The 27,366-nt window shown below is 46.4% G+C and overlaps 1 protein-coding gene across 2 annotated transcripts in view; it reads left to right on the top strand.

Annotated features, from left to right (window-relative positions):
• Positions 1-8,720: 8,720 nt before the first annotated feature.
• LGMN (legumain) overlaps positions 8,721-27,366 on the top strand; it is a 32,098-nt gene continuing 13,452 nt past the window's right edge. The window contains exons 1-2 of one of the 2 annotated variants that reach the window (XM_077908540.1): positions 8,721-8,878; positions 18,070-18,236. In XM_077908540.1, the coding sequence (XP_077764666.1) occupies positions 18,099-18,236 (138 nt within the window). In that variant the 5' untranslated portion in view covers positions 8,721-8,878; positions 18,070-18,098. Of the gene's footprint in view, positions 8,879-18,069; positions 18,237-24,779; positions 24,880-27,366 lie in introns of those variants that run through there. The other variant, XM_077908541.1, reaches the window with a different exon arrangement.

The raw sequence follows: 27,366 nt of genomic DNA, 5'->3' as shown, positions 1-27,366 counted from the left end.
ATGAGACTTGCATCCCTGGCTGGTAGAATGTAATGTGGGACAACTCATTTAGAAACTGTTGGGGCCAGGCGGGAAGGGAAACTCCTCAAGATGGCGGATACGCCAAAATGGCTGAGGTTCCTGTCACCACCTCCACTTGGGATGACAGCTTGAGCAGACCCTTCCACCTCTCCTTTGAACTTCCCCAACCGAACCCAATGCCCTTCAAACCCCAGAGGAGGAAGTCACCTTTGACTGGTCGAATTGCAATCCTTCCTTTGCATAGTGAGGGTCACTCTGACTGGTTGGATTGCAATCCTTCCTTTGCATATGAGCCAACCAATAGGAAACCGTTCTGCCTTACAACGTTATGTAAACCCCCGACCACCTTGTCTTGGGGCGACTTCCTCGACTCACTCCCCGCCCCCCCCCCGCCCCCCCCCCCCCCCCCCCGCCCCCCGTGAGTCGTGGAACCTCGCCCGAGGGTGCCTGCAATAAAATCTGTTCTTGGACCCTCGCTTGCCTTGGCGGTCTCATTTCCATCTAGTTACTAAAAAACTTAACAGAAACTGGTTTGGGTTTTTAAAGAAAAGTTGGAATGGTACTTACCCTGTGTTTTCCTAGGTATTTACCTAAGAGAAACTCATGCATACGTGCACCAGGATAGCATCGGTTTCCCTGCATGGAGCCTGCTTCTCCCTCTGCCTATGTCTCTGCCTCTCTCTCTGTGTCTCTCATTAATTAATAAATAAAATCTTTAAAAAAAAATAAAAGAAGCGGGGCATATAAGTGAAATAAATCAAAGAAAGACAAGTACCCTACAATTTCACTTCTGTGTAACATCTAAAAAACTCAATAAATGAGCAAAGAAACAAAAACAACAAAACAAACTGATGGTTCCCAGGAGGGAGGGAAGTATGGGGAAGGGCAAGATAGTTAAAGGACATTAAAATGTACAAACTTCCAGTTATAAAAGAAATAAGTCACAGAGATTAAAAGTACAGCACGGGGAATATAGTCAATAATATTGTAATAATGAACGGTGACTACATTTATTGTGGTGAGCATTGAGTAATGTACGGAATTATGGAATCAATACGCTGATACCTAAAACTAATATAACATCATATGTTAATTATATTTCAATAAAAAAAGCTAGAGCATTATGGAATGCACAGAATCCTTGAATCAATATGCTATATACACTTGAAGCTAATATAACATTGTATTTTTAAAAATTTATTTATTCATGAGAGACACATAGAGGCAGAGACAAAGACAGAGGAGAAGCAGACTCCCTGCAGGGAGCCGGATGCAGGGACTCAATTCCAGGATCGCGCCCTGAGCTGAAGGCAGGCGCTCAACCACTGAGCCACCCAGGCATCCCTATAACATTGTATTTCAACTATACTTCAACAATAAAAATTTTTAAGTAAAGAAGCAAGGCATAAAAAGACAGTATGGTCCAACTCATGTAAATTCAAAAACAGATGAAATCAAACTATATTGTTTAAAGACACAGACTTAGATGCTAACCATATAAAGAAATGCAAAAAAAAAATTATAGCGGACAGATGACAAGGTCCATCTCTGGGGAGTGGGGAGGAATTGTGGCCAGGTTGGAGCATTTGGCAGGGGAGGACTACTGAGGTGCTGATGAGATTTTATTTCTTGACCTGGGTGATTTGTTTTATAATTATTCATTCAACTATTCAGTGAATAGTTATTCATTATTCATTCAACTATTCAAATAAATTCAATTATTTATTCAATTCATTTAGGTACATGTTTTTATGTGCTTTTCTGTGCACTTGTTATATTTCACAATACAAAGAAAACAACAAATAAATCTTGGGAATTCAGTGGGCACAGGCTTTGAGGCAGAGGGAGCTGGGGAGCCAGCTCATGGAAGGCTTCAAAGGCCATGGTAAGGTTTGTTTGGGACAGAAAGGTAATCTAAAAGTGTAAGATTTAGAAGCCTCAGCGGTCTGGCTGCTGTGTGGAGGACAGGTTGTAAGACTAACCTATAAAGAAATGGGGATGCAATGGGGATGAATAAAGATGAAAATTATTATTATGAATAAAGAGACAATTATTGAGCAGCTACTATAATGTGTCTTCATCAGCAATGGATCTCAACTGCCAGCCAGAGAAAAGTCCTTTTGAAGAGCTCGTACAATCAAAGTAGGCTCAACAGCTCAGAAGATCTCCTTTTGCCATATAATGTTATGGGATGTCCTTTTCCTTTGTTTCCCATGGTTCTTGGTCACACACTTCAAAGAATGAAGAGGTCGACCAGATGAAGAGCCAATGAAGAGCCGAGGGCAGCAAAGCCTAGTTATTGAGTGACAGTAAAGTGACAATACAACACTCCCAAAGAGAGAGGGGACCTGAGAGGGTTGACTCCAGAGATTCTGAGTCCAGGGGCTTTTATGATTTGTTGGCAGGGTTGTTTTAATCTGATTGACCCTCTAAGCACCTGTCATCCAATCAGGTTTTTGTCATCTATCTGTCACATGGGAAAGAGTAGAGGGCTCCTTCCAGGGTGGTGTAAAATCCTTTTAGGGGTGGTTTCCTCTTAGGGTGGGGGCCCCTTGTCCCTGCCTGCCTTTCTTCCAACTATCCTTCATCAATAACATAATCATAGAAGTGATATGTAATCTGTTTAAAAAGCAAAAATTCAACTGAGTAAATTTGGAGATCGAATTGGCTTCAATACTTCATGAAGTATTGAAGGCAGTATCCTGCTAGCAAGTAGAAAGGGGGTCAGAAGAGCTGTATAAGATGGAAGACAGGGGTGCCCGGGGGGCTCAGTCAGGTAAGCGTCTGCCCTCTGCTCGGGGTCCTGGGATCGAGTCCTGCATCGGGCTCCCTGTTCAGCCAGGCATCTGCCTTTCCCTCTCCCTCCGCCCCTCCCCCTCCCTTGCTGGTGCTCACTGTCTTTCTCTCTCTAATAAATAAAATCTTTTTTAAGAAATGGAAGACTAACATACAGAAATGGTGGGACAAGGAAGTTAGTAGGAAAAGAAAAGAAAAGAAAAGAAAAGAAAAGAAAAGAAAAGAAAAGAAAAGAAAAGAAAAGAAAAGAAAAGAAAAGAAAAGAAAAGAAAAGACTTTTTCCTGGCCAGGTCACTTTTCTTGGAGGGCAGGAGTGTTGCCGGGAGGAAGGGCAGTGGTCTATCATGCAGATTACCTCATTTGTGTTGATCTGGAAATTCCAAGCTTTTAATAATTCCACTCCTGGGAGAGGCTGAAACTGCAATCAGGTTAGGTATGAAGTCTCAGTTGGTTTGCTATGGGGGTTTTATCATAAATGACTCCATTCTGGGCCTGCTCTTTCTTTTCTAACATATCCTATTTAGAGGTTTCACCCATCCTGCAGGAGGAGATTATACAGGAGTGAGGGGTCCTGGAGGGCCATTCTAAGAATACTGCCTACCAGAGTTAAATTAATGCTTATCAATTGCTTGGAAGTCCTTCAAAAACCACCAGGAAGAGATGGTGCCCCCCCCACCCCCCGTGTTCAGGACCACAGCAATCTGTGCATATACCTTTATTGTGCCATTTAACTCAATTGATAAGTGCACCTGGGTGATTTTGGTTGCTAAGATGGTTCAGCATCTGCCTTTGGCTCAGGTCATGATCCTGGGATTCTGGGTTGGAGTCCTGCATCGGGCTCCCTCTCCCTCTGCCTGCCGCTCCCCCTGCTTGCGCTGTGGTGTGTGTGTGTGTGTGTGTGTGTGTGTGTATGTGTCAAATAAAATCTTTTAAAAATTTTGACTGATAGTTATTTACCAAGTACCTACTATATGGTAGCTACTGCTTTGGGCACTGGAGCTATAGAAATAAGTAAGAGAAACAAGGCCCCTGCTCTTAAATTTTAGTGAAGAGCTAGGAAATTAAGAAATGTATAGAGAACCAGTAAAGCAAGATGAAAAACTCTATAGAGTAATGGGGTTTTGTGTGCTGTTTTAGGACAGCTGGCACAGGATAGGGAGCAGGAGCCAGCCGGGTGACTCAGGGGGAAGGGCATGCCAGGAAGAGGGAGTTGCATTAGAATTGGAGGGAATTGCCACAAGGGCTGGAGTGGAGTGCGTCCTGTGACAGGAAATGAGGTCATGGGAATAAGCGGCAGTCAAATGATGTTAGCCAGGTAGGAGTTTATTTGAGGAAGGAGGGCATAATTTTCAAGTTGATGAAAAGTTTTGGAAGTAGATTGGTTGTGATAACATGAACATGATTAATGCCACTGAACTGGACATGTAAAAATGGAGTAAGTAGCAAATTTTCTCTCCTATATATTGTACTGTGTCAAGAAGCAAGAATCCTGGTCCCCACAGAGATCCTTCTCACAGGACTGAGAATTGAATTGACATGAGACAGGTTAACGGAAGAAAATAAAATTTAATAATGTACGTGTGGGGAATCCACACAGACAGGGACATTCCAAGGAAGTGGAAATGAGTTATATAGGTCATCCTGAGCTAAGGAGAAGGGGTAGGGGTCTGGGCCTTCAGAGGAAAGGAAAGCACTCACAGGGTGAGAAGAAGAGGAGTGGATGTTTGGTAATTAGAAGTTTGCCCTACCACACAGATTGGTCACTCAGATGAGATTTATCTTCATTAATAACTCTTATTTTGGGGAAAGACCCTATAGATTCTTCTATGTGGTTAAGGGAGGGATCAAAGTTTCTCTTGAGCCCACAGTGCTTTCAGCTCAAGAAAGTCCAAACGCCAAAGGGACACCTTTTGGGGCCTGTCCTGGACTCCTTCATTTTCTAAGCTGGTCTTCATTCACATTTGCTTCTTACGTTCTGGCTGAACCTTCCCTTCTTTACATTTCCTGCCCACAAGTACAATCCACCTCAAACCCTCACTGGGCTCATCTGTAGCTTTCAACAGTTTGCTTGTCTCAAATTGCAATTCCCCTGCTCTTCCCAAATAAATTCCTCCTTTTTGAGCTTGCCTCAGTTTACCCTTTTTTTTTAGATCAACACTATTGTATATTTCAATCAAAATATTTACATGAAAAAGGTCAGTGCATCTGTGACAAGTGAATGTAGGCTTCTCAGGGTGCTGGCTAGTGGCCGCCATGCATCACGCAATCCGTAACAGCTGACACCGGACTAGGTCTGTTCTGAGTTTTTTCATTATGCGTGTCAATTTGTTTGATTTACAACCCTAGGAAAAGCAGACGAAGTGAAACGATTGTCCAGGATCTCACAGCCAGGAAGTGGCAGAGATGGAAAATCAAAACCCAGGACATAGGACATCTGGAGCTGGGAAGGAGGGCCAACCAGAAGGATACGATGAGCCCTATCTCTGTCTGAACCAGCAGTTCTCAACACGCAGGGGTGGGGCGGAGGGGCTGTACATGAAGGTTTTGCCCCTCCTTCCCCCAGGAAGCTTTTGGCAATGTCTGGAGACATTTCTGGTCATCACAAGTTGAGGGAAGGCTGGTCCTGGCCTCAGGCGCATACCTGCCAGAGACGCTGATGCTGCCAGACATCCCCCAACCTCCCACATGCAACAATGAATTACGCGGGCCCCAAATGTCAGTTGTGTTGAGGTGCAGAGACCCTATTTCTTTCTTTTTTCCTTTTTTTTTTTTCAGAAACCCTACTCTAAACCAATTTCTTTCTTACTTTCTCTCTTACTGCTTTATAATCTTAACCTTTATTTATTTTTTTTAATTTTTATTTATTTATGATAGTCACAGAGAGAGAGAGAGGCAGAGACACAGGCAGAGGGAGAAGCAGGCTCCATGCACCGGGAGCCCGACGTGGGACTCGATCCCGGGTCTCCAGGATCGCACCCTGGGCCAAAGGCAGGCGCCAAACCGCTGCGCCACCCAGGGATCCCAATCTTAACCTTTCACTTAGTCTCCCACTATTAGATAGAAAAAGAATCTGAAAGGTCTCCTCAGTGCCCTTATCTCTGGTGGGCTGGGTGATCAGCCACATTCTTGTGACGTCACAGATTTAAGTCCGTGATATCACAGATTTAAATCTGGTTTGAGCCACCCTAACATCCGAGCCCCCCACACTGTGAATTTCCCGGTGAGAATTCCACTGGGGACATTTGAGAGGGCTCCATGCCTATATGTTTACAGGGAGCCTGCCACCCCCCTGCCACCTGTGCCACCCTGGGGTTGCTTCAGTGCCTACCTCTTGGTTCCTGATGTCTCCTACTGGTGCTGCCCTTCCCACACCATGCTGCCACTTCATGCGGAGGTGGAGGTATCCGAGCACAGGCAGCCACAAAGTCAGAGATTCCTATTTTCCTTTTCTCATTCTGCTCTTAACCCAGCAGGTGGCTACTGGTACTACTTAGCACTCACTGGGTGCTCAGCACTGTGTTTCCTTTAAGTTATAGAGAATAGGTGTGGTTCTTCCATTTTGCAGTTGAGGAAACAGGCACTGACTTGCTCAGGTCACATAGCTTGTATGTGCTGGAGCTGGGACTGGAATTTGGAGCCCACTATGTGCGCCTACTTCTCCTTCCAGGCCTCTGTCATCCCAGCCTCCTCCTTGTGGCCTAGGCTAGCCACCTTGCAGTCTCTTCTGCATCTCCCCCGACCATTACCATGGGAGCCTCTGCCAACCCCTGTTGCAGGATTTCTTCTTTTGGTGCCCATGGTTCTTGGTGACCATGAAGAGGTAGACCAGATGAAGAATGGTGGGCAGCAAAGCACAGTTTATTGAGCCATAGTAAAGCAATAGCACAATGCTCCCAAAGAGAGAGGGGGCCCAAGAAGTTTGGCCCCAGAGTTTCTAAGTCTAGGGGTTTTTATGGGCTTGTTGGTGGGCTCTTTTAATCTGATGAACCTTCCAATTCACCTATCATCCAATCAGGTTTTTGTCATCTACCTATCACCTAGGAAAGGGCAGAGGGCTCCTTCCAGGGTGGTGTAAAATCCTTTAAAGGGTAATTTCTTCTTAGGTTGGAGGCCCCTTGTCCCTGCCTGCCTGCCTTCCAACTCTTCTTCGTCACCCCCAGCCACCTATTGGTCCTCAACTTTCAACCTCCTTCTCTTGTCCCACCCTCTGAGCCCTTAGTTTATGGTATTCCTGAGGAAGACTGAGGGGGCTACTCCTGGATCCTTGTTTGCCTAAATATACCTGGCATCAGGCCACCACTTCCTGGTTCCATTTCACCTGTGAAAACCTAACCAGCCAACGGTCACCATTTATTCTAGGTGAGTTGAGGGAGTGGTTAAAGACATGCTGTTCCTTTCTTACTAGATGGTGAATTACCAAGGGGAAGGAACAGAATCCCATTTCTCTCAGGGTGGCTGGGTGGCTTAGTTGGTTAAGTGTCTGACTCTTGATTTTGACTCAGATCACGATCTCAGGGTTGTAAGATCAAGCCCCGAGTAGGGCTCTGCACTGAGCATAGAGCCTGCTTAAGATACTCTCTCCCCCTCTCCCTCTGCCCCTCCAACACCCTCCACCCTGCATGTGCTCTCTCAATCTCTCCCCCCCCCCCCAAAAAAGAAAAGAAATCCAATTTCTCTCAATAATCAGTTACACTTGGCACATAAGGGACATTCACTAAACGTGTTCTTGCATAAATGGTTGAATGAACTCCTAAGACTCCCCACTGAGGAAGACTGTGAAAGCATCCTGGTCATGAGAATTGGCATTGGACTTGGATAGACCTGGGCTTGAAGGCCATGGTCACTTCCAAGCTAGGGGTGTGAAGTACTTGACTCCGGGTTGGCAACCTTTTTCTGTAAATGATCAGACAGTAAATATTTTCGGTTTTGTGGGCCATACAGTCTCTTGTATAACTACTCAACTCTGCCTTTTTTTGCAAAAACAGCCAGAGATGATTCCTAAACCAGTGGCATGGCTGTGTTCTCATAGACTTTATTATAAAAATAGGGAGCAGGCTCAGGGCAATATGCTGATGCATGACTTACTGTAAAAAAAAATATTATAAAAGAAGATCAAATGACACAACCCGTGAATGTTGCCCTAGATCTTACACTTGATGAGCTTGGGTAGGATTGCACTTATTCGCTCACATCAATTCCACTCAACTCAATTTACTGTGCTCTACCACAGGCACAGGTACCTATACTGTTTCCCCATTTCCCTATGAAATAATAATACCAAACATCTGAAAAATAGCATTGCATAGGGATTAAGAGGTCAGGATCCTGGAGCTAGACAGATTGCCCTGCGGTGAGTTCTGGCCCTGCCACTTTAGGGCTATGTGATCTTCAGAAGATTAATTTACTTTCCGTGGCTCAACCTCCCTCAATCGTCCTAACTGTAAAGCAGGAGCTACAATAATCGTGCCTATGTCTCAGGGGGCTAGCTCCAGGGTTAAGGGAATCCGCGCCTCCGAAATCACCCGGGGATCCTTAAAGATTCCCAAACCCAGGACACGTGCAGACCAAGGAACTCAAGACAAAGAAAGTCTGGAGGGGCAGGGGCATCAGTATTTTTCAAGTTTCCCTAGATGATTCCAAAGTGCGACAAGTTTGAAAACCACCAGGTGGCAGCGCTCGGCGCCCTGCTTTCGACCCCTCGCTGGACGTTTCTGGAATTACCGTGGCTCCAGGCAGGCCCCACGCCCCTCGGCCCCCCACCCCCATTTCACCGCCCAAGCTTCTCCCGGGGCTCGCGAGGGGTGGGTCAGAAGCCCCGACCCGTGCATGCTGGGATTTGTAGTCCGTCTGGCTCTCGGGCCCCGCCCCCTCAGCCTCCCATTGGCTTCCGCAGACACCCGCCCCCGAAGGCTCGCCAATCACCGCGGCGCCCTAGGCCACTAAAGCCCGGGGCCCGCGGCTGCCCCGCAATCACTGCAGGGCGACGTCACGAGGTGCGCGTCTGAGGCTGCGCGTGGCGCGGAGTTCCCACGGTCTGGCCGCCGCCGCCGTCCCGCTGCAGGTAACCGCGCGCCCCGGCCGGGGATCCGGGCCAGGCGCCCACCTCCGGGCCGGGGACGTCCGCCTGCCGCGGCTCCGGGCCGCACGGGAGCGATTTTCAGTTCCCGCCGCCCTGAGTAATCTGTTCCTCACCTTGCGAAAGAGATTTCGGGAACCGGTGCATCCCGCGGGAGAGGCTGCGACCTCTCAGCCCGCGCCCGAGGGTGGTCGTCGGCTGCCTGGAGCTCCTTCGCCGTGCGAGCTTCGGCTGGAAGCGCGGGGCGCGGGGCGGGTCTGGCTGGGGCCCGCGGGGCGCGGGGACGGTCCTGGCTGGGGCCCGCGGGGCGCGCGGACGGTCCTGGCTGGGGCCCGCGGGGCGCGCGGACGGTCCTGGCTGGGGCCCGCGGGGCGCGGGGCGGGTCTGGCTGGGGCCCGCGGGGCGCGCGGACGGTCCTGGCTGGGGCCCGCGGGGCGCGGGGACGGTCCTGGCTGGGGCCCGCGGGGCGCGCGGGGCGGGTCTGGCGCTTGGTTCCGGCCTCCGCGCTCGGCCGCAGGTCAGGCGCTCGGGGCTGGGGAGGCGGTGATTGCCCCTATTTCCACCCGGTTCTTTAGCCTAAGCGGAAAAACTGTTGCCTACGACGACAGAAATACCCAACCGTGTAAAAACATCCCTCCTGGGACGTGAGGGATGCCCTGTTCTCAGGGGCTTGAGCGGGTGGAACTCAGGATGATTAGCTTCGGCGTGAAACTGAAAGCTTGGTTAGGTCCCCTGCCCCTTAACTACTGGAAATGAGACTGTGGGCACAGGGGTTATTCCGGGCCGAGCATTGTAGAATCTGGGGCCTGGGAGAGGGAACTTTGTATCATGCGCTTCATTTTATAGATAAAAATAAACACCAAGAGTTTGAGACTTGCCCTGTGGTACATAGTGCAGTAGCTCAGCTTTTTTTTTTTTCTTTTTTCTTTTTTTTTTCTGTAGGGTTCCATTAGTTAGCAAACGTTCGTTGAGCCTTATTTATTGAGCAGGGGTTATTTGTAAAGGGGAGAGGCAGTCTATAGAGAATCATTCCAGTGTTACAGGTTTACACAGGAGCCACATCTAATCCTGTTCAAAGCATCTAATCCTGGTTTCTGGGAAGGGGATTCCTGAGTGGGGTTTGAGAGATAGGCAGAAGCTACTATGATGAAGGAGAAGGTTTCACCAGGAAAACAGCATGGTGAAGGCATGGAAAGAGCCAGGATTTTGGACCTGGAGTCCTGGAGCCTGGTTTGAACAAAGGGTTTCATGTGGATTATAGATTTCATGAGCTCCGATTCCTAAGAGTAGAGTGGTACAACTTGCAGGGCCTTCTGTGCTGCTCTAAGAGATTTAGATTTTGTCCTGAAAGCCTGGGAAGTTGAGTTTAATAGATGTGTATCTTAGGTAGTCTGTGGTGTGAAGAAGTATTGGAGAGGGTCACAATAGGGAGCTAAGCAGTAATTCCCAGGAGAATTGCTGAGGATTTAATTTCCCACATTGCAGTGGGAAAGGAGAAGAGAGGAGAAAGTTTTGAATTGTTAAGGAGGTGAAATACACCATATCCAGTACTGTTCAGTAAAAGTATATTGAAGTGAATGCTGTCTCTTGAGTTTTCCAACCTATCCTCTGAGGAACTACCCAGCACTTTTTTTTTTTTTTTTTTTAACTGCAGAGGTTGCTTTGTAGACCATAATTCAAATCCCAGATTATGATGGGAAATTGTCACAAGTATCGAGGATGCGGTTAAGGATAAGACCCAAATTGTCTTGCATTCCAGGAAGTGGAAATTGCACCCATGATTTGATCACTTCATATTCAGCAGATTACAAATTATAAAGTCTGATACTATTAAGAGATGATAGACATTTGAGGAAAAGATTCACTACAGGCAGAAGTGTGTCTTAGAACTGAATAGCTATTATCAAAATGAGTATGTGTACCTTAAGACCAAGTGGTTCTGCTTCCAGAAAGTAGCCTAAGAAACAGACATTTATAAGCCAGGAGTATTAGGATGTTTATTGCAACATTGTTTATGATGACAAACAATTATTATAAATTGAAACTGCCTAAATGTCCTTTAGAAGGGAATGTTTATAAAGTGGACATATATGTTTTAAAAGTATAATAAAGTGAATGAAAAGAAATATTAACTTGTGACCGTGCGTTATCTTCTCTGTGGGGAGAATGGGATGGGACATGGGAAGAAATTTCATCTGTAATATTTTATTTTATGGGAAAAGAGAGTTCACAGATTTGCAAAGTATATTAACAGCTTATGGGCTTTATGATAGTTGCCAGATGTTTTTCATTATACTTGGTATATTTCTGTTGTTTACCCTTCGATTTCTTGAAATAAAAATTATAACAAAATTTTAACTTTAAGAATTCCACATCTGGCTAGAAAAGTCATTCAATCATTGTGGGAAAATACTACAAACTACCTTGATACCAGGTTTCAAAAATAGTAATTTTGGTAAAAGGAATTCAGGTGTCAGGTAGCTGTGAAAATAAAAATGGAAAAACTGTTAATGATTGGGCAAATTTTACTTTGCTAGATTCCAAAATTCTTCTAAATGACCATTAAGAGATTTTAAAAGTGTTTATTGACTGTGTCTATTTGGAAATACAATTTAGTTGCTCACACTTTTTGTAATGTTAAGAAGATTTTAATATATATTAATAAATATATATATATGTATATATATATATATTTGTTAGAGAGAAAGAGTGAGAGGAGGGGCAGAGGGAGCGATTCTTCAAGCAGACTTTCTGCTGAGCACAGAGTTTGTCTCTGGACTCGGTCCCATGACTCATGAGATCATGACCTGTGCTGAAACCAAGAGTCGGACGCTTAACCGACTGAGCCACTCAGGCACCCCAAAAGATAATTTTTAAGAGGTCAAGTCATCACTCAATACAGATATGTATAAAAGTGAACACGTATTAAAGATTACATTTAACTTACAATGAGGAGACGTAATGTGATGGTTGCAGCCGGATCAAAGGAGACTCCAGGGTCAGAAATCATGAAATGAATGGGCAAATGGCAGGCAAAGCTGGCTTATTTCTACTGGAAACCAACCCAACCTCCATTTGATATAATTCATTTGTGTGTCTTTAAATAGGAATTGTTTGCATTGCCATTATCCAGTTTACAGAGATATAAAGGAAAATATTGCATAGAATCAGAATTAGGGAACCAAAAGACATGCTTTCATTTAGAATCCAGTTTGCCACTGAATCAGAAATTTTCTCCATAGGAATAATATTGATTAACCTGAATAGACTACAGTTTTCATTGGAGATTTGAGATAAGAGCTAGTTGGGTTTTGTTTTAGTGTCACTCTTCAAACAGGAAATTAAAGATTTGAGAACTGAATCTGACCTTAATAATTTAGTTCTACCATGTTATTGCATAGGGAGACAAAGGCCCAGAGGGAGGGCTTTTGTCAGACTTAGCAGCTATATGTCTTGTGATAGAAATTGCTCTAAATCCTTGTTAAAAACAGCAAGACAGAGTTTCTTCCAGCAGTTAGATTAGGGCCAGAAACTTCAGTGTAGATATGAGCTCAGGTCCAAATACATCAAGGATAGCTGGGATTTATGGGCTGAGAGAGTCAGCGGATGGAAAGTTACTGACAGGAACTTGATTAGATGTCAAAGTGGGCCGTTCTCATAGGATTCTTGGTAAACTGAACTTAGCAGGCCAAGATCTGCTTGAGATGGCTCACTTTGGTCAAGGAGGGGTCCTTATCCTTAACCCTGGTCTCTCCGGCATGGGTCAATCAGGGTCCGCCTTTGTTGATCTTACTGTAAGCCTCTGGAGAGTAGCGAGCAGGAACCAAGACGTTCACGTTTGGAAGGCTCTTTTCAGGTGTCATTGTTGAGCTGGCTGCTTTGCTTGGCTTTGATGGTTCCCTGTTTCTAACCCAGGGCCAGTAGCCAATCAGGACTGGTGGTGAGAGGTCATACCTGGTGGTAGTTACAGTGTGGGCTCTGGTGTCAGACTTTGGTTTGAACTTGACTGTGCTGCTTAGATAGTCCTGTGATTGGGGTCTCATTACCTGGATTGCTGTTGACGGTTTCTCTAGAATGGGCATTCTGTCCCAGACCTCTCAAGAGTTTAACTTCACTTGCTAATATACTTCTTTAAGTCAAGTGGAGTCCTTTAATGGAATTATGACCTTGGGTAGCCCTGTAGCCTGAGAGGGACACAGGGCAAAGTGGGAACAGCAGAGGACTTATCATTGGAGGCTGGTAAAATTCATCTGTAAAGGCTTGGCTGCTGGTCTTGACTTTGTGTGGTTCAGGTTCTCCTTTGAAGGGCTCTTCTAAGAGGAGAGCTCTTTACGCAGATTGCCCACAACTGCCTTAAAATAGTAGGGTGGCAAAGAGCATGGTGGGGTGGTGGTGGGGTGACCTGCTGGAGGAAGGGCTTGAGCCCTGGGTGGAGCGTCCTGGGCGCCTGCTTGTGGTTACCCGGTCTCGCAAACATTCACATGAACAACTCTTTTTGTGACAAGCGACGAGGTATGGTAGAAAAAGCAGTCTCTGGACCAGATCTGTGTGTCACCCCCAGTAGGGCTGCTTGCCAGCGTATTCCTCTCTCCATCCAGCCTCCCTTATCTCAGCTCTGTGAGCAGAGCCACGAGGCTGGTTCACGAAGCTTCGTGAGGATCGTGTGAAGTGTACACTGCGTGGTTTATCGCAGACACACTCTGCCGTCCTGTGCAGCATCTCAACACAGGTCACCCTGGGGGACACCTTTTCTCCTCACAGGTGGTTTGCACACTCAGAACATACCCTTTACAGCCCCCAGATCTTCTTGCTCTTGGCCCATGGAAGTCTGCCTTGTCTTTTTATTTTTCATTTTTTAAAAAAGATTTTATTTATCTATTCATCAGAGACACACACACAGAGAGAGAGAGAGAGAGAGAGAGAGAGAGAGAGAGGCACACAGACACAGGCAGAGGGAGAAGCAGGCTCCATGCAGGGAGCCTGACATGGGACTCTATCCCAGGTCTCCAGGACCACACCCCAGGCCAAAGGCGGCGCTAAACCACCGAGCCACCCAGGCTGCCCTACCTTTTAAAAGGCTCCACAGTGTCCCATCCTAAGGGGGTACCGTAACTGATTTAACGAGGCAGCGCGCTGTAGATAACGGTGTTTCTTGCTCCAGCATTTTGCTGTTAGAAATGGGTTCACCTCCTCCCGCCCCTTTTTTTTTTAAAGGATTTTATATATTTATTTATGAGACACAGAGAGAGGGAGGCAGAGATACAGGCAGAGGGAGAAGCAGGCTCCCTGCGGGAGCCCAGATGCAGGACTGGATCCCAGGACCCTGGGATCACAACCTGAGCCGAAGGCAGATGCTCAAGCACTGAGCTACCCAGGGGCCCCATCTCCTCGCCTCCTTAAAGTCTTTCCCTTTTGAAAAATAATGCCTCCCACAGCTGCTGAACTCCTCCTGCCTTAGTTTTTCCCTAAAGATCATCCCTCTGACAATGTGTGGATTTACATGTCAGCTCAGTGAAGCATTCTGTCCTTTGGTTCCCTCTTTGTGCTTGTGAGCACTCTGGGTGCTCAGGCTATGTGTGTTGTATGGGTGGGAAGGGGGGAGACTGCAGAAAATACCCATCGCAAAGAGCTACTTCGGCAGAGATTGCTTACTCCGTCTTTGTGAACTTTTCTCTTTGGTAGACTCATAGACATGTTGCAGGATCATTTGGGACTTTGTTTTGAGGCTTTGACATCATCAAGAATATTGCTAATCAGGAAATGGCTGGATGAGGCTGGCTGCTTTGAGATGTGTTCTTGCTGAGGCTAATGGAAAATCAGCTAATGGAAATCAGCTCACGTCTGATCTTCACCTCAGGCCCCAGGATGTTTCCCCAAATGGTATTAACATAATGTGTTTTTAAAATTTAATTTGAGTAGGCTACACACCCAGAATGGAGCCCAACACGGGGCTCAAACTCATAATCCTGAGATCAAGAGCTGAACTGAGATCGAGAGTTGGATGCTGAACTGACTGGGCCACCCAGGTGCCACTTAACATATGTGCTTATTAAGTGACATTTTCTGATCAGTGTCATGTTGTGAGACACTTAGCTTGCTATTCTGTTCAAGGCACCATACTCTGTTTATAAGAAACAAAAGTGGCAGACAAACCATTGCCAAATGTTAACTGTGAAAGTATCGCGTGTGTATTAATAAGGCACTTTTCCTCACTGAGGGGTAGCATGCTAGTGTGTTAGTAGAAGAATGACAGATAATTTTGAATTTGTAAAAATAACCTGGCGGTGCTTTTTCAGTACATGCTGCGGTGGTTGCCAATTTTGGCACTTAAGCTGGTGCTGTCACTTCTATGGTTCACAGTCAGGCCAGGTTTTGTTTTCTGTTTTTTTTTTAAAGATTTTATTTATTTTTTCATGAGAGAGGCACAGGCAGAGGGAGAAGCAGGCTCCCTGAAGCCTGATGTGGGATTTGATCCCGGGACCCAGGGATCATGCCCTGAACCAAAGGCAAGTGCTCAACCACTGAGCCACTCAGGCGGCCCTCAGGCCAGTTTTTTGATTCTGGTAGTTTACATACCCTTTTTTCTTCCTAAATATGAAGGGGGAAAGTCACATGCCAGGGCCTCCCCAGGAATGAGCCTCTTCATGATTAAGTCACATGAACAGGCAGCCCAGGTGGCTCAGTGGTTTAGCGCTGCCTTCAGCCCAGGGAATGATCCTGGAGACCCAGGATCGAGTCCCATGTCAGGCTCCCTGCATGGAGCCTGCTTCTCCCTCTGCCTGTGTCTCTGCGCCCCCGCTGTCTCTCATGAATAAATAAATAAAATCTTAAAAAAAAAAAAAGGTCACATGAGCCAGACTCAGAAGAGACTGGTATGCAAACCAGGAGCCCATCTAATGATTGCTGATGGAAGACGATAAGAACAAGCTAGGCTGTTCTGGTCATGTGGGCTGAGGGCATATTCTCGCTCCCCAGGGTGGGTCCCAGAGACCACCTGTCCAAGTTTTATCACAACATTTCGACGGCCACTGGTTTATTATTATGGTGTCTGGCTGCTTCCATGGTACCAGGGCAGAACTGAACAGTTGTGAGGAGAAGCTGAGAGCTGCAGGGTGAAATATTTACTGTCCAGCCCTTTAGAGACAACATGTGCCAGCTGCTACCCTAGGGAAAGGCTTCCCAGGAGGCTCTACAGCAGTCAGAAGGCCGCTAGGCGATCTCAGCATCAAAGAGCTGCTGGTGGGATCACTTCTGTAGTCACTGTCATCTCTGCTGTTACCTCCCATTCGGGCCAGGAGGATATGGGGACAGCATCCTCAGGTGGCTGGCTGGTTCTGGCACCAGGTGGCCTGGGCAGTCCACTGCCCTCGTCTGTTCCCTGGCCTCATCTGCCATGTACTGTTCTAAAAATGAAAACAAAACAAACAAAAAGCATGGCCATTTCAGAATAAGCTTAAAAACAGATCTAGGGTACTTTGTTGTGGTTACCCGTTCATTGGTGGGTGACCTTGAAGTCACGCTAGAGAAATATGAATCTAGCACCAACTTGGTTTAGGCATTAAGAATGGAGTTCCTGGATGCGGCACCTGGCTGGATCAGTCCATGGAGCCTGTGCCTCTTGATCTCAGAGTGGTGAGTTCAAGTCCCACGATGGGCGTGGAGCTTTATGTAAAATAAAAATTAAAAAAAAAAAAAAAAAAAAAAAAGAACTGAGTTCCTGAAGGGGATACTGGAGAGGGAGGGGGTGGCAGGTAAGGAACAGTGTCAGCTCACAGGGCTTTGGGCCAGACATGAACTAGAGCCAAGGTTAATGAGTGGAGTTCTGGGCATTGCCTGTAGCTTGTTAGAAATGCAGAGTCTCAGGCCCAGCGCAGGCCCTACTGAATCAGCATTGCATCCCCAGAGGTTGTGGGTCACAGTCAGGTTGGAGAAGCACTGGCCTAAGGTGCTCTTAGGTTTTTAAACTTTTATCGGATTCGGGGTTTCCTATTCCCTCATGTTTAGGGCCACCCGGGTGAACAAACGAGCAGGTAAGTGAATGAGCTCTGTTTGACGAACGGCATAGGAGTCAGAGGTCAGCCTGGCAGACTTTGTTGCTGTGTCCGTACATCTCAGAGACTGTTTTCCCTCTTATCTCAGTGTCACAGGCCTAGCGTCTGTCACAGGAAGGCTGTTTCTTTAGAATAACACATTCAGGATGCGGAGCACATGTCTGATCTGGGTGATGTGCTGTGGCCAGGACTCGGCCAGAGTGCTGCCTTTTGTGCCTTAAAACTTGAAAGTTTTGGCAGTAAAGCATAAAATCGGGCACGTACTTCATTAAAAATGAAGTCTCAGTGTGGGGCCGTGTCACTGAGAGGCTGAGCAAGGGACTCAGAAGGCATAGGTTCTGGTCTCTGGCCAGAGCTGGCTAACTGAATATCGGACAAGTTTGTGTGCTTTAACTTCTCCTTTCTGTAAAATAAGGAATGAACCCTTTGCCATGCCTGCTGTTCTGCATACACGTAGATGGGTTAGGAGTGTTGTATAAAGACGTTAATTTGGGCTGCCACTGTTTGACTATAGCTCATCCAGGTATCTCACTTGTGAACTTCTAAATTGTCCCTCGGTGCTTATATTGAACATGCGTTGAATTTTTATGAACTGTATTGCATAAGTAATGTCAGTTAATTATGGTAAAAAGAAAGAGAGGAGGGAAAAAAATCATCCTGAATTCCACCTACCACCAATCAATAACTACCAAATTTCTATGCCTGCCTTCTACACATTGTAGGCACACATTACTTACGTATGTCATCTTGTCTTGCAGACATTTCATACAACGTGGTGGACATTTTTCCAGTTGGTGAATTTTGTTGGTTTTATCTACGTATTCCAAGTTGTAACAAAAACTTGTTAAAACCTTTTAACATGGCCAAAAGGATTATCCTGGTATTCTTTTGGTTTATACCCATAACTTCAACCTGTAGTGGGTAGATCTTTCTTCCCGTGGGGAAAGGGGCTACAGAGGTAAAGATAAAATTCCACACTGTCATCGTTTTTATCCTTAGTCTGTTCTGTCTGATGACCAAATGGTTTCATCTCTGACTCATTTGCTGTGATGTTTTCTTAGGGGACAACAGTAGTCGTCTGTTTTTGTCATTCCTTTTTGCTTGATTCTGCTTTTCTCTTTCCAGATTTCTGCCATTGAACTCTGAGGCACAGGATGATTTGGGAAGTGGCCGTGTTGCTCAGCATGGTCTTGGGAATTGGTGCTGTTCCCATAGATGATCCCGAGGACGGGGGCAAGCACTGGGTGGTGATTGTTGCAGGTTCCAACGGCTGGTATAACTACAGGCACCAGGTAAGACAGTGGCTCATGTTTTTCTTTATGACGCTGGTATTCTGTAAACAGCCTTGGACATTGTCAGTAGAACAGACTTTTAAAAAAGTCCTTCACGTTCCTCAGGGCTGGCAGAAGTATGTGTGTCGGTGGGGATGTGGAGAAATGGGGGATCGTAGATAGTACAGTCATTTGGGAAAACAGTTTGGCACTTCGTCAAAATAGCCCCTGTGGGGTCACCCGAGTCTCACGCCAGGTTCCTCAGCCCTGGCATGCCAACGTTTGGGGCCAGGTAACTGCTGTGGGGGCTGCCCCAGTCCTGTGGGGTGTCTGGCAGCACCCTGACCTCCACACACCAGATACCTGGAGCATACCCACCCGAAGTGTCTCCAGCCTCTGCCCCATGTCCTCCCCGAGACCCACTGGCCTGAGGCCTTCGTTTTACAGATGAAGAAACGGAGCGGTAAAGGAGAGGAGGAGCCTCGCCCGAGGCCACACGCAGGCTGAGCGCAGACAGAACCAGGCCTGAGTCCATGTATCACAAGACCTCCTTTGTTTATGTTTTGTTTTTAAAGCTTTGTTATTTTAGAGAGAGAGTGAGCATAGAGGGGCAGAGCCAGGGAGAGAGAGAATCCCACGCAGACTCCCTGCTAAGTGCAGAGCCCAGGGCAGGGCTCAGTTCCAGGAACCTGAGATCCCAGCTTGAGCTGAAATCAAGTCGGACTCCACAGTGACCAAGCTGCCCAGGCACCCCAGCCACATTTTTTTTTAAGTAAAAAGTAACAGGTGAAATTAACTTTCCTGTTATTTATCCCAACATATGCAAACTATCATCATTTCACTGTAATCACTAAAGAAAGTTAATCTGAGATACTTTACATGTTTGTTTTCACCAAATCACCAGAAGTGGGTATGCATGTACATTCACAGTGTACTCAGTTTGGACTGGCCACAGCTGAAGTTTCAGTTGTTCTGTGTGGCCGGAGGCTGCTGTACGGGACGGCACAGGCCTAGTGTCTTCACACACCTGGTGGCTTTGTGGTGCCACCTTGTGTGTGTTCCTCCCAGCCCTTGGTTCTCATATCTGTTAAGTAGGGGCTTGGTTTAGAACTCCCTACCGGCTCTAAGACATAACGATTGTTGAATGACCCACTTTGTGAGTAGCCTTTATGTTAGTTTTTTTTTTTTTTAAATTTATTTATGATAGTCACTCAGAGAGAGAGAGAGGGGCAGAGACACAGGCAGAGGGAGAAGCAGGCTCCATGCACCGGGAGCCCGATGTGGGATTCGATCCCGGGTCTCCAGGATCGCGCCCTGGGCCAAAGGCAGGCGCCAAACCGCTGCGCCACCCAGGGATCTCAGCCTTTATGTTAGTTGAACAAGAAATTTGGCTTGATTGAAAAGTTGTTGTAATGGCAAAGTGATCCCTTTACCTTTTAATGCTTAACCACAGACCTGACCCAGTTACAGAGGTGCAACCTGAGTACGAAACTAATCATCTCTCGATTTTTTTCCTTCCTCTCTAACCACAAGTTCAAAAGATAAAGTATTAAATACAGGTCACCAGATAGTCAATAGGCTCATTCATCCGCCACACTGGTTTGTACACAATCAACTTAAAAAATATATATATGATTGGTTAAACATTATTAAGTATAGGACCCCATTTACCCTTTGCTCCTAGAGAAGTCTTTTTTCTTTCTTTCTTTTTTTTTAAAGCATCGCTAGTTTCCATGGGTGAAATAATATTGAAATAGAATGAAGGGAAGCAAGGAGAAGAGGTGGCCACAGAGTGAAATACTCATCCTGGCCTCCCTGTGGAGGAACTGCCATGCTGAGTCAGGCTGACCTCAGCCTGTAGCCCTGCTGGCCTGCTCTGTTCTCAGCTGTGGCCAGCATTTAATTTCTTGACTTTGGAGCCTAATCATTAAAAGAGCACTTGAATGAACTTTCCTCGTAGAACCTATACAGACTTATAAACTTAGATTTTTTATGGAAGTGTACCTTTTGCTTGGATTAACACACATTCATATTAACACAAATTTCTTTTGTTTAGGGAGGACAAGTCCCTGAATCGCTGCTGAGCACTTTGCTATATGCTTGATGATGGTTATTTTTTTTTTTGAAGATTTATTTTAGAGAGAGAGCGCGAGTGAGCGTGCTCACATGGTGGGGGGAGGGGCAGAGGGAGAGAGAATGTCAAGCAGATGCCCCGCTGAGTGCAGTGCCGGAGGACCTGGGGCTCGATCTCATGACACTGAGCTCATGACCTGAGCTCATGACCTGAGCTGAGCTCAAGAGTCAGTTGCTTAACTGAGCTGCCCAGGCGCCCCCAATGATGGTTATTTAAATCATGTGTTGTCTTGGCCAAATTGGGTTTCTCCGTTTTCCATCTTTGGCTGGGATTAACGGATGAGGGGATTGGTCTGAGGTGTGGCTGGTAGCCAGTTTGCACTGGGTCCTGAGTTGGGGTGCGGGCAAGTCCTCGTGAGGACAGGCTTCTGCCGTGGCTGTGACCAAGGGGAGAGAGGTATGTCCTGAAGTGCAGGCAGCACCTGGGGACAGGCTTGTGAAGGGGATGGAAATAGGCACCAGCGGAGGACCTGGGTTGAGGAGAGTTCCTCTCAGGGGCAAAGGTCTGAGTGTGGGGAGGAGGAAGACATGGGCTGGAGCAGCAGAGGTGGCTGTCGAAGTAGATTGCAGGTGAAGTTCATTGTCACACAGGGCCTTTCAGGGTGACAGGAGTGGGGAGGAAGGGCACATGTGAGCCACGTGCACTGGGACGATGGGGGTTGGGAGAGTTTGAGACTGTGGCTGGCCCTTGGGGCTCCTAGGGGGAAGGTGGTTTGCCGGGTATTGGCAGGGGTGGGAGCTGCGGGATGCTGGCACCTGCCCCGCCTCACTGCTGGTCTGGAGTTGGGTTGCAGTGAAGAGAAAGGGGCTACTGCCTGCTTCCAGAAGCTTTGAGAACATCTGTCCTGGGGGCTGGGAGGCAGATCAGTGGAGGCAGGGAGGAGAGGGAGAAGCTAGGAGAGTCGCACTTGTTGGAATTGGGAGACTGATGTGATGGAGAACCGAACAGCAGAGTCATTCCATTTCTAAAAGACCACCTTTTGTTTTATAGATTTTTAAAAAATGTGTTCGATCACCACTTTTTTTTTTGAAGATTTTATTTATTCATGAGAAACAGAGAGAGAGAAAGAGAGAGAGAGAGGCAGAGACACAGGCAGAGGGAGAAGCAGGCTCCATGCAGGGAGTCCAACATGGGACTCGATCCCGGGTCTCCAGGATCAGGCCCTGGGCTGAAGGCGGCGCTAAACCGCTGAGCCACCCGGGCTGCCCCCCCGATCTTCCTTTTTAATAACAGCTTTATTGAGGCAGACATTCACGTGTTGTACAATTCACCTGTTATAATTGTGTAGTTCCATGAGTTGTAGGAAATTCATGCAGTTTGCAAGCGTTGTCACAGTCTAGTATTAGGACCCTTTCATCATTCTAGAAAGTTCCCTAGTTCCCCTTGCCCCTGATCCCATCTCATGTTAAATCTTCAGTTCTCCTCTGGAACAGTTGACTTGGTGGTTGGCTCGGGCGGGGGGCAACTCCACAAAGCCCCTGCCTCGCCGTGCTCAGCACATGCAGGAAGCGGTCCCTGTGCCCCCGTCAGGCAGGCAGGCAGTGGACTGCGAGGCCCCTTCTCCGGCGCTTGCCCGGCTCGGAGGCGGACCCGTTGCGGTGGCCGAGACTGGAGCGTGCCAGTTGAATCTAACCTTTGCTCCCAGGCGGTTGCCCCTGTTTGGCCGACGGTGGGCCTGAGGTGGAGGTGGCGCCAGCAGGCTGTGAGGGACCGCGGCCAGCCCCCGGGGGTCGCCTCCGGGGGCCGGCGGGCCTCGCCTCTGCCCAGTGCCCCCTCGCGTGCCGCCTCGGAGGCACCGGGGATGTGTGTGGGCGGCCTCTGACCCCTGCCCACCGCGGTGCCACCGACTTAGCTAACGGGGTTAGAGGCAGCGCCGCACGGCGCGGCGCGGGAGGGAACCGCGACCTGACTGAGAGGGAGGGCCCCGGCTGAGTCTCTGAGCCCTTTGGGCCTTCGTCCCCCTTTTCAAAATGGGGCTTAAAGCGTGTGCGTCTCGGGTGGCGAGGAGTCCAGACCGTAGGAGGCGCCGCTGGCATGTGATGGGACACGTGTGCAACTCCGGCGGCTCGGTCAGCTCACCGGGGTGTGCAGCTGCCGCCGCCAACCGGCGCTAGAACGTTCCCATTTCCTCAGACGCCCCCAGCCCTGGGTAACCACCAAAAACACACCTTCTGTCTCTATAAATTTGCCATTTCTGAACATTTCATGTAAATGCAGTCATTCGACCTGTAGCGTTTGGTGTCTGTTTGCATAGCGTTTCAGAAGTTTATCTGCCTTGTAGCATGTCAGCACTTTGTTCCTTTTTATTGCAAGAATATATTTTTTTTTTTAAATGCCGTTTCCCGCACAATCTTTTTTTTTTTTTTTTATAATTTTTTTTTTTTTAAATTTATTTGTGATAGTCACAGAGAGAGAGAGAATGAGGCAGAGACACAGGCAGAGGGAGAAGCAGGCTCCATGCACCGGGAGCCCGACATGGGATTCGATCCCGGGTCTCCAGGATCGCGCCCTGGGCCAAAGGCAGGCGCCAAACCGCTGCGCCACCCAGGGATCCCTTATTGCAAGAATATTAATAGTATGTATCAACCACATTGTATCTGCCCCTTTACGGTTGACAGGCATGTGGGTTGTGTACGTTTTTTTTGCTTATCAGGGATAATGTCGCTAAGAATATTTTCCTGTACATCTTCCCTCAGATAAATGTTTTTGTTTCTCTTGTGCAGAAAGAATCGAACTGCTGGGTCATATGGTAACTTTATGCATAGCCTTTTAAGAGACCATTTAATTGCTTTCCAAAAGGACAACACCGTTTTATGTTCCCACAAGCAGTGGATGGAGGAGGGTCCTGGTTTTCACATCCTCACCAACCCTTGTTACTGTTTGTCTCGCTGTGAATTGATATCTTGTCGCTTTAATTCACATATCCGAATAACTTAGTGATATTGAGCATCTTTAATGTGCTTTTTAGCCATTTGTGTATCTTAGGTGAAATGCTTATTCCAAATCTTCCATTTGGGGGCCACTCAGGTGGCTCGGTTGGTTAAGCATCTGCCTTGGGCTCAAGTTATGATCCTGGGGTCCTGGGATCAAATCCTGCTCAGGCTCACTGCTCAGCGGGAAATCTGCTTCTCCCTCCCCTGCTCATTCTCTCTCCCTCTGAAATAAATAAATGAAAATTTCTAAAACAAACAAAACCCCCTACATCTTCTGTTTTTCTTTGGATTGTCTAATTGGGTTACTATAGTTCTTTGGATGTTCTAGATACAAGCTCTCTATTCATACAAGTTTTGCAAATTCTTAACAGTGTCTTTTGAAAATTAAAAAATTTAATGAGGGATCCCTGGGTGGCGCAGCTGTTTGGCGCCTGCCTTTGGCCCAGGGCGCGATCCTGGAGACCCGGGATCGAATCCCACATCCGGCTTCCGGTGCATGGAGCCTGCTTCTCCCTCTGCCTATGTCTCTGCCTCTCTCTCTTTCTCTCTCTGTGACTATCATAAATAAATAAAAAAAAAAATTAAAAAAAATTTTTAATGATGTCCAGTGTATCAGTTTTTTTCTTTTATAGGCCATGCTTTTGGTGGTGTATCTACATCTTTGGCAGTTATAACTCTGAAGACTTTCTCCTAATATATCTTCCAGAAGTGTTTGTTTTAGCCCTAACATTGAAGTCTATGATCCATCTTGAGTTAATATTTGTGAATGGTGTGAAATGAAGGCCCAAGTTCATCTTTTTATGTGGATTTCCAAATGGTTCCAGCACCATTTGTTGAAAAGACTCTTCTTGGGATCCCTGGGTGGTGCAGCGGTTTGGCGCCTGCCTTTGGCCCAGGGCGCGATCCTGGAGACCCGGGATCGAATCCCACATCGGGCTCCCGGTGCATGGAGCCTGCTTATCCCTCTGCCTATGTCTCTGCCTCTCTCTCTCTCTCTATCATAAATAAATAAAAAAAAAAAAAAAAAGAAAAGACTCTTCTTTCCCCAGTGTACAGCTGACCCTTGAACAATATGGGTTTGAGCTGCATGAGTCCATTTATGTGCAGATCTTTTCCAATAAATACAGTAATACCCTAATGTATTTTCTTTATGATTTTCTTAATGTTTTCTTTTTTCTAGCTTACTTTATTGTAGGAATAGAGTATACGATACATACAACATATGAAAGGAAGTGAAAGTCCTCTAACTTTTTCAAAATTGTTTTGGCTATTCTAGGTTTTTTGCAATTTCCTGTAAGTTTTAGGATCATCTTGTTGACTTCTGCAAAAAAAGCCTGCTGATCATTTTTTTTTAAATGTTAATAGCAGTAAGTTTTCCAATCCATGAATATGAGATAATCTCTCTATTTGGATCTTTAATTTACCTCAACAATATTTTCAAGTTTTCAGTGTACAAGTCTTATACTTTTGTTAGATTTATTCCTGTTTTTATTCTAGTTTTTTAAATGAACCTGGCTTCCGACAAAATAAATCAGTAATTAGGATGCCTTGTCACCAAGGAGAGCAGGTGGTATGCCTGCCCACTTGTATCATAAAGGTGGGTGAAATCTGACATCATATTGGTTTGATGTTTTGTTTTGTTTTTTTTTTCAATGAAAAAGAAAGCAAACAATTGTCTATATCACATGTGTGTGCAAGTTAAAGAGTAATAAGAAAATGAATATCTGTATCAGACTGAAGAAAAAAAAAAAGAACATTACTAAGATCCTATCCTCTGACTGATTCCCCCTGCTCTCCTCGTCAGAGGGTGAGTGCCTGAATTTTCTGTCAGTCATTCCTTCACTTTGCTTTATGGTTTCACCATGTGAGTATTTAACTGTAAACCATATAGTGTTTACTTTAGCCTGTTTTGGCCTTTATGTAACTATAATCATAGTGAGTGTATTTTTCTACGACTTGCTCTTTTTCTCATTATGTTCCTGAGATTCATCTGTTTTGAAACATGGGTTGTATTTCATTCATTCACCCATCTGCCTACGTGAGCTTCATGGCATCCCGTTATAGGAACACATAGCAGTTTGTTTTTCCAGCTATTGATGGTCCTTTGGGTTAGTTCTTGGTTTTGTTTTGTTTTGCTCTGAGGAATCCTCTATGGCACATGGGTAGAGTTCCCCTAGGGTTTTGCTAGGAGCAGAATCACCGGGTTGGTGGGGATGAGCTTCAACTTGATTGGATGATGACGAGGTGTCTTCCTGAGGGAAGTGCCAATCCCAGTAAACTTCCACCATCAGTGGGTTAGTTTCCTGTTGTGACTGTAACAAATCACTACAAGCTTAGTGGCTTAAAACAGTGCACGTTTATTATGTTAGGGCCCTGGAGGTGAGAAAATCTTAAATGGGTCTGTGTTCCTTTCTGGGCACTCTGGGGGAGGTGCCATGTTCCTACTTTTTCCAACTTTTAGGGGCTGTCCTCATTCTTTGGCCCACGGCCTCCTCTTTTGTGTTCACAGCCAGCAGTGACAGTTGAGGATTCTTACATTGTATCCCTGTGACATGACTCTCCTGCCTCCTACTTCCACATACAGGGACGCCTGTGATCACATTGGGCCCACTGGATTAATCCGGGATAACCTTCCTATTTATTTTAGGGTCAGCCAGTGAGCCACCATAAATCCATCCACTGTCTTATTCCCCTTTGTCATATGATGTAACTTAGTCACGGGCTCTGGGCTTCGGGATGTGGACATCTTTGGGGGCTACCACCGTAGTAGAACATCTTTCCTACTACAGATGGTGTTACAGTTATGGGGACTTAAACATTTCAACAATTTGTATGGATGTAAAGTAGTAATTTTTTTTTTTTTTTTTTTTTATGATAGACATAGAGAGAGAGGCAGAGACACAGGCAGAGGGAGAAGCAGGCTCCATGCCAGGAGACCGACGTGGGACTCGATCCCGGGACTCCAGGATTGCACCCTGGGCCAAAGGCAGGCGCTAAACCGCTGAGCCACCCAGGGATCCCCAGTAGTAATTATTTTTTAATGATTTTCAGCTCCTCCCTTTCCATGGGCTTAACTTTCACGATTCCCCTGTTGTTCCTGCGTAAAGCAGCATCAGGTTCTGGAGTCAGTGCCAGGGATATCTCACTCTGAGCTGGGTGACTTGGGCCAGTCACCTCACCTCCCTAAGCTCCAGGTTCCTTATCTATAAGGTGGGAATCGTTACCTTGATCATGTAGGGTTGCTATGAGAATCAAATGAGAAAATGCATAGAAAAATCTCAGCGCAGTACCCGACAAACACTAGTCCGTATATGCCTGACAAGTCCATAAATGTGTGAGTTTTTATTATTTATTCAGCCATCCATTCATCCCACAGCTCCCGAGTGCCAAACCCGGGATTTACCCACCCAACATTCAGCAGTGGTGTATTTAACACCCATTGTGGCTGTGAAGTCTGTATGTGTGAGTCATCTACAGGCAAAACGCTGGGATTAATGCTTGATGAGCTTTATTGCCCTGATGAGTGTTTAAGACATTATGTATAAAAGGTCCAGTTCCTAAAGCCGTCTTCCTTAGAGAGCGAGATAGTTGGGCTCCCTACTCTCTTCATGTTTATTTATGTCTGTATTCTTTTTTAAAATTTATCTTAGAGCACACTAGCAGGGGGAGAGGGAAAGAGAATCTCAAGCAGACTCCGTGCCGAGCTTGGAGCCTGACATGGGGTTCCATCTCATGACCCTGAGACCATGACCTGAGCCAAAATCCAGAGTCAGATGCTTAACTGACTGAGCCACCCAGGTGCCCCTGTGTCTTTTTTCTGGAAAGACATCATTAAACAGAAGCAGAACGTTAGGGGACATTTTTCTTCATGGTCCTCAAATGACTCCTTTGTCCTGGAGTCTACTGCATGTCTTCTGAAAAAGGAAGCAAAGAATGTCTTCAGCCTCTTACAGACGGAGACTCACATTAACAAAAGCTTTTCTTTCATCCCTAATATTGTCAGCCTTGCGGTGGTTGCAATTTTTTTTTTTTTTAAACTAGAGAGTACATTCATCCTTTCCATTCCTGAGCTGAAGAGTTTTCA

This window comes from Canis aureus, chromosome 9 (assembly GCF_053574225.1).
Source record: "Canis aureus isolate CA01 chromosome 9, VMU_Caureus_v.1.0, whole genome shotgun sequence".
Lineage (NCBI taxonomy): Eukaryota > Metazoa > Chordata > Mammalia > Carnivora > Canidae > Canis > Canis aureus.
The sequence above is the reverse complement of the archived record's forward strand: the minus strand, read 5'-3'. Positions and strand labels throughout refer to the sequence as shown.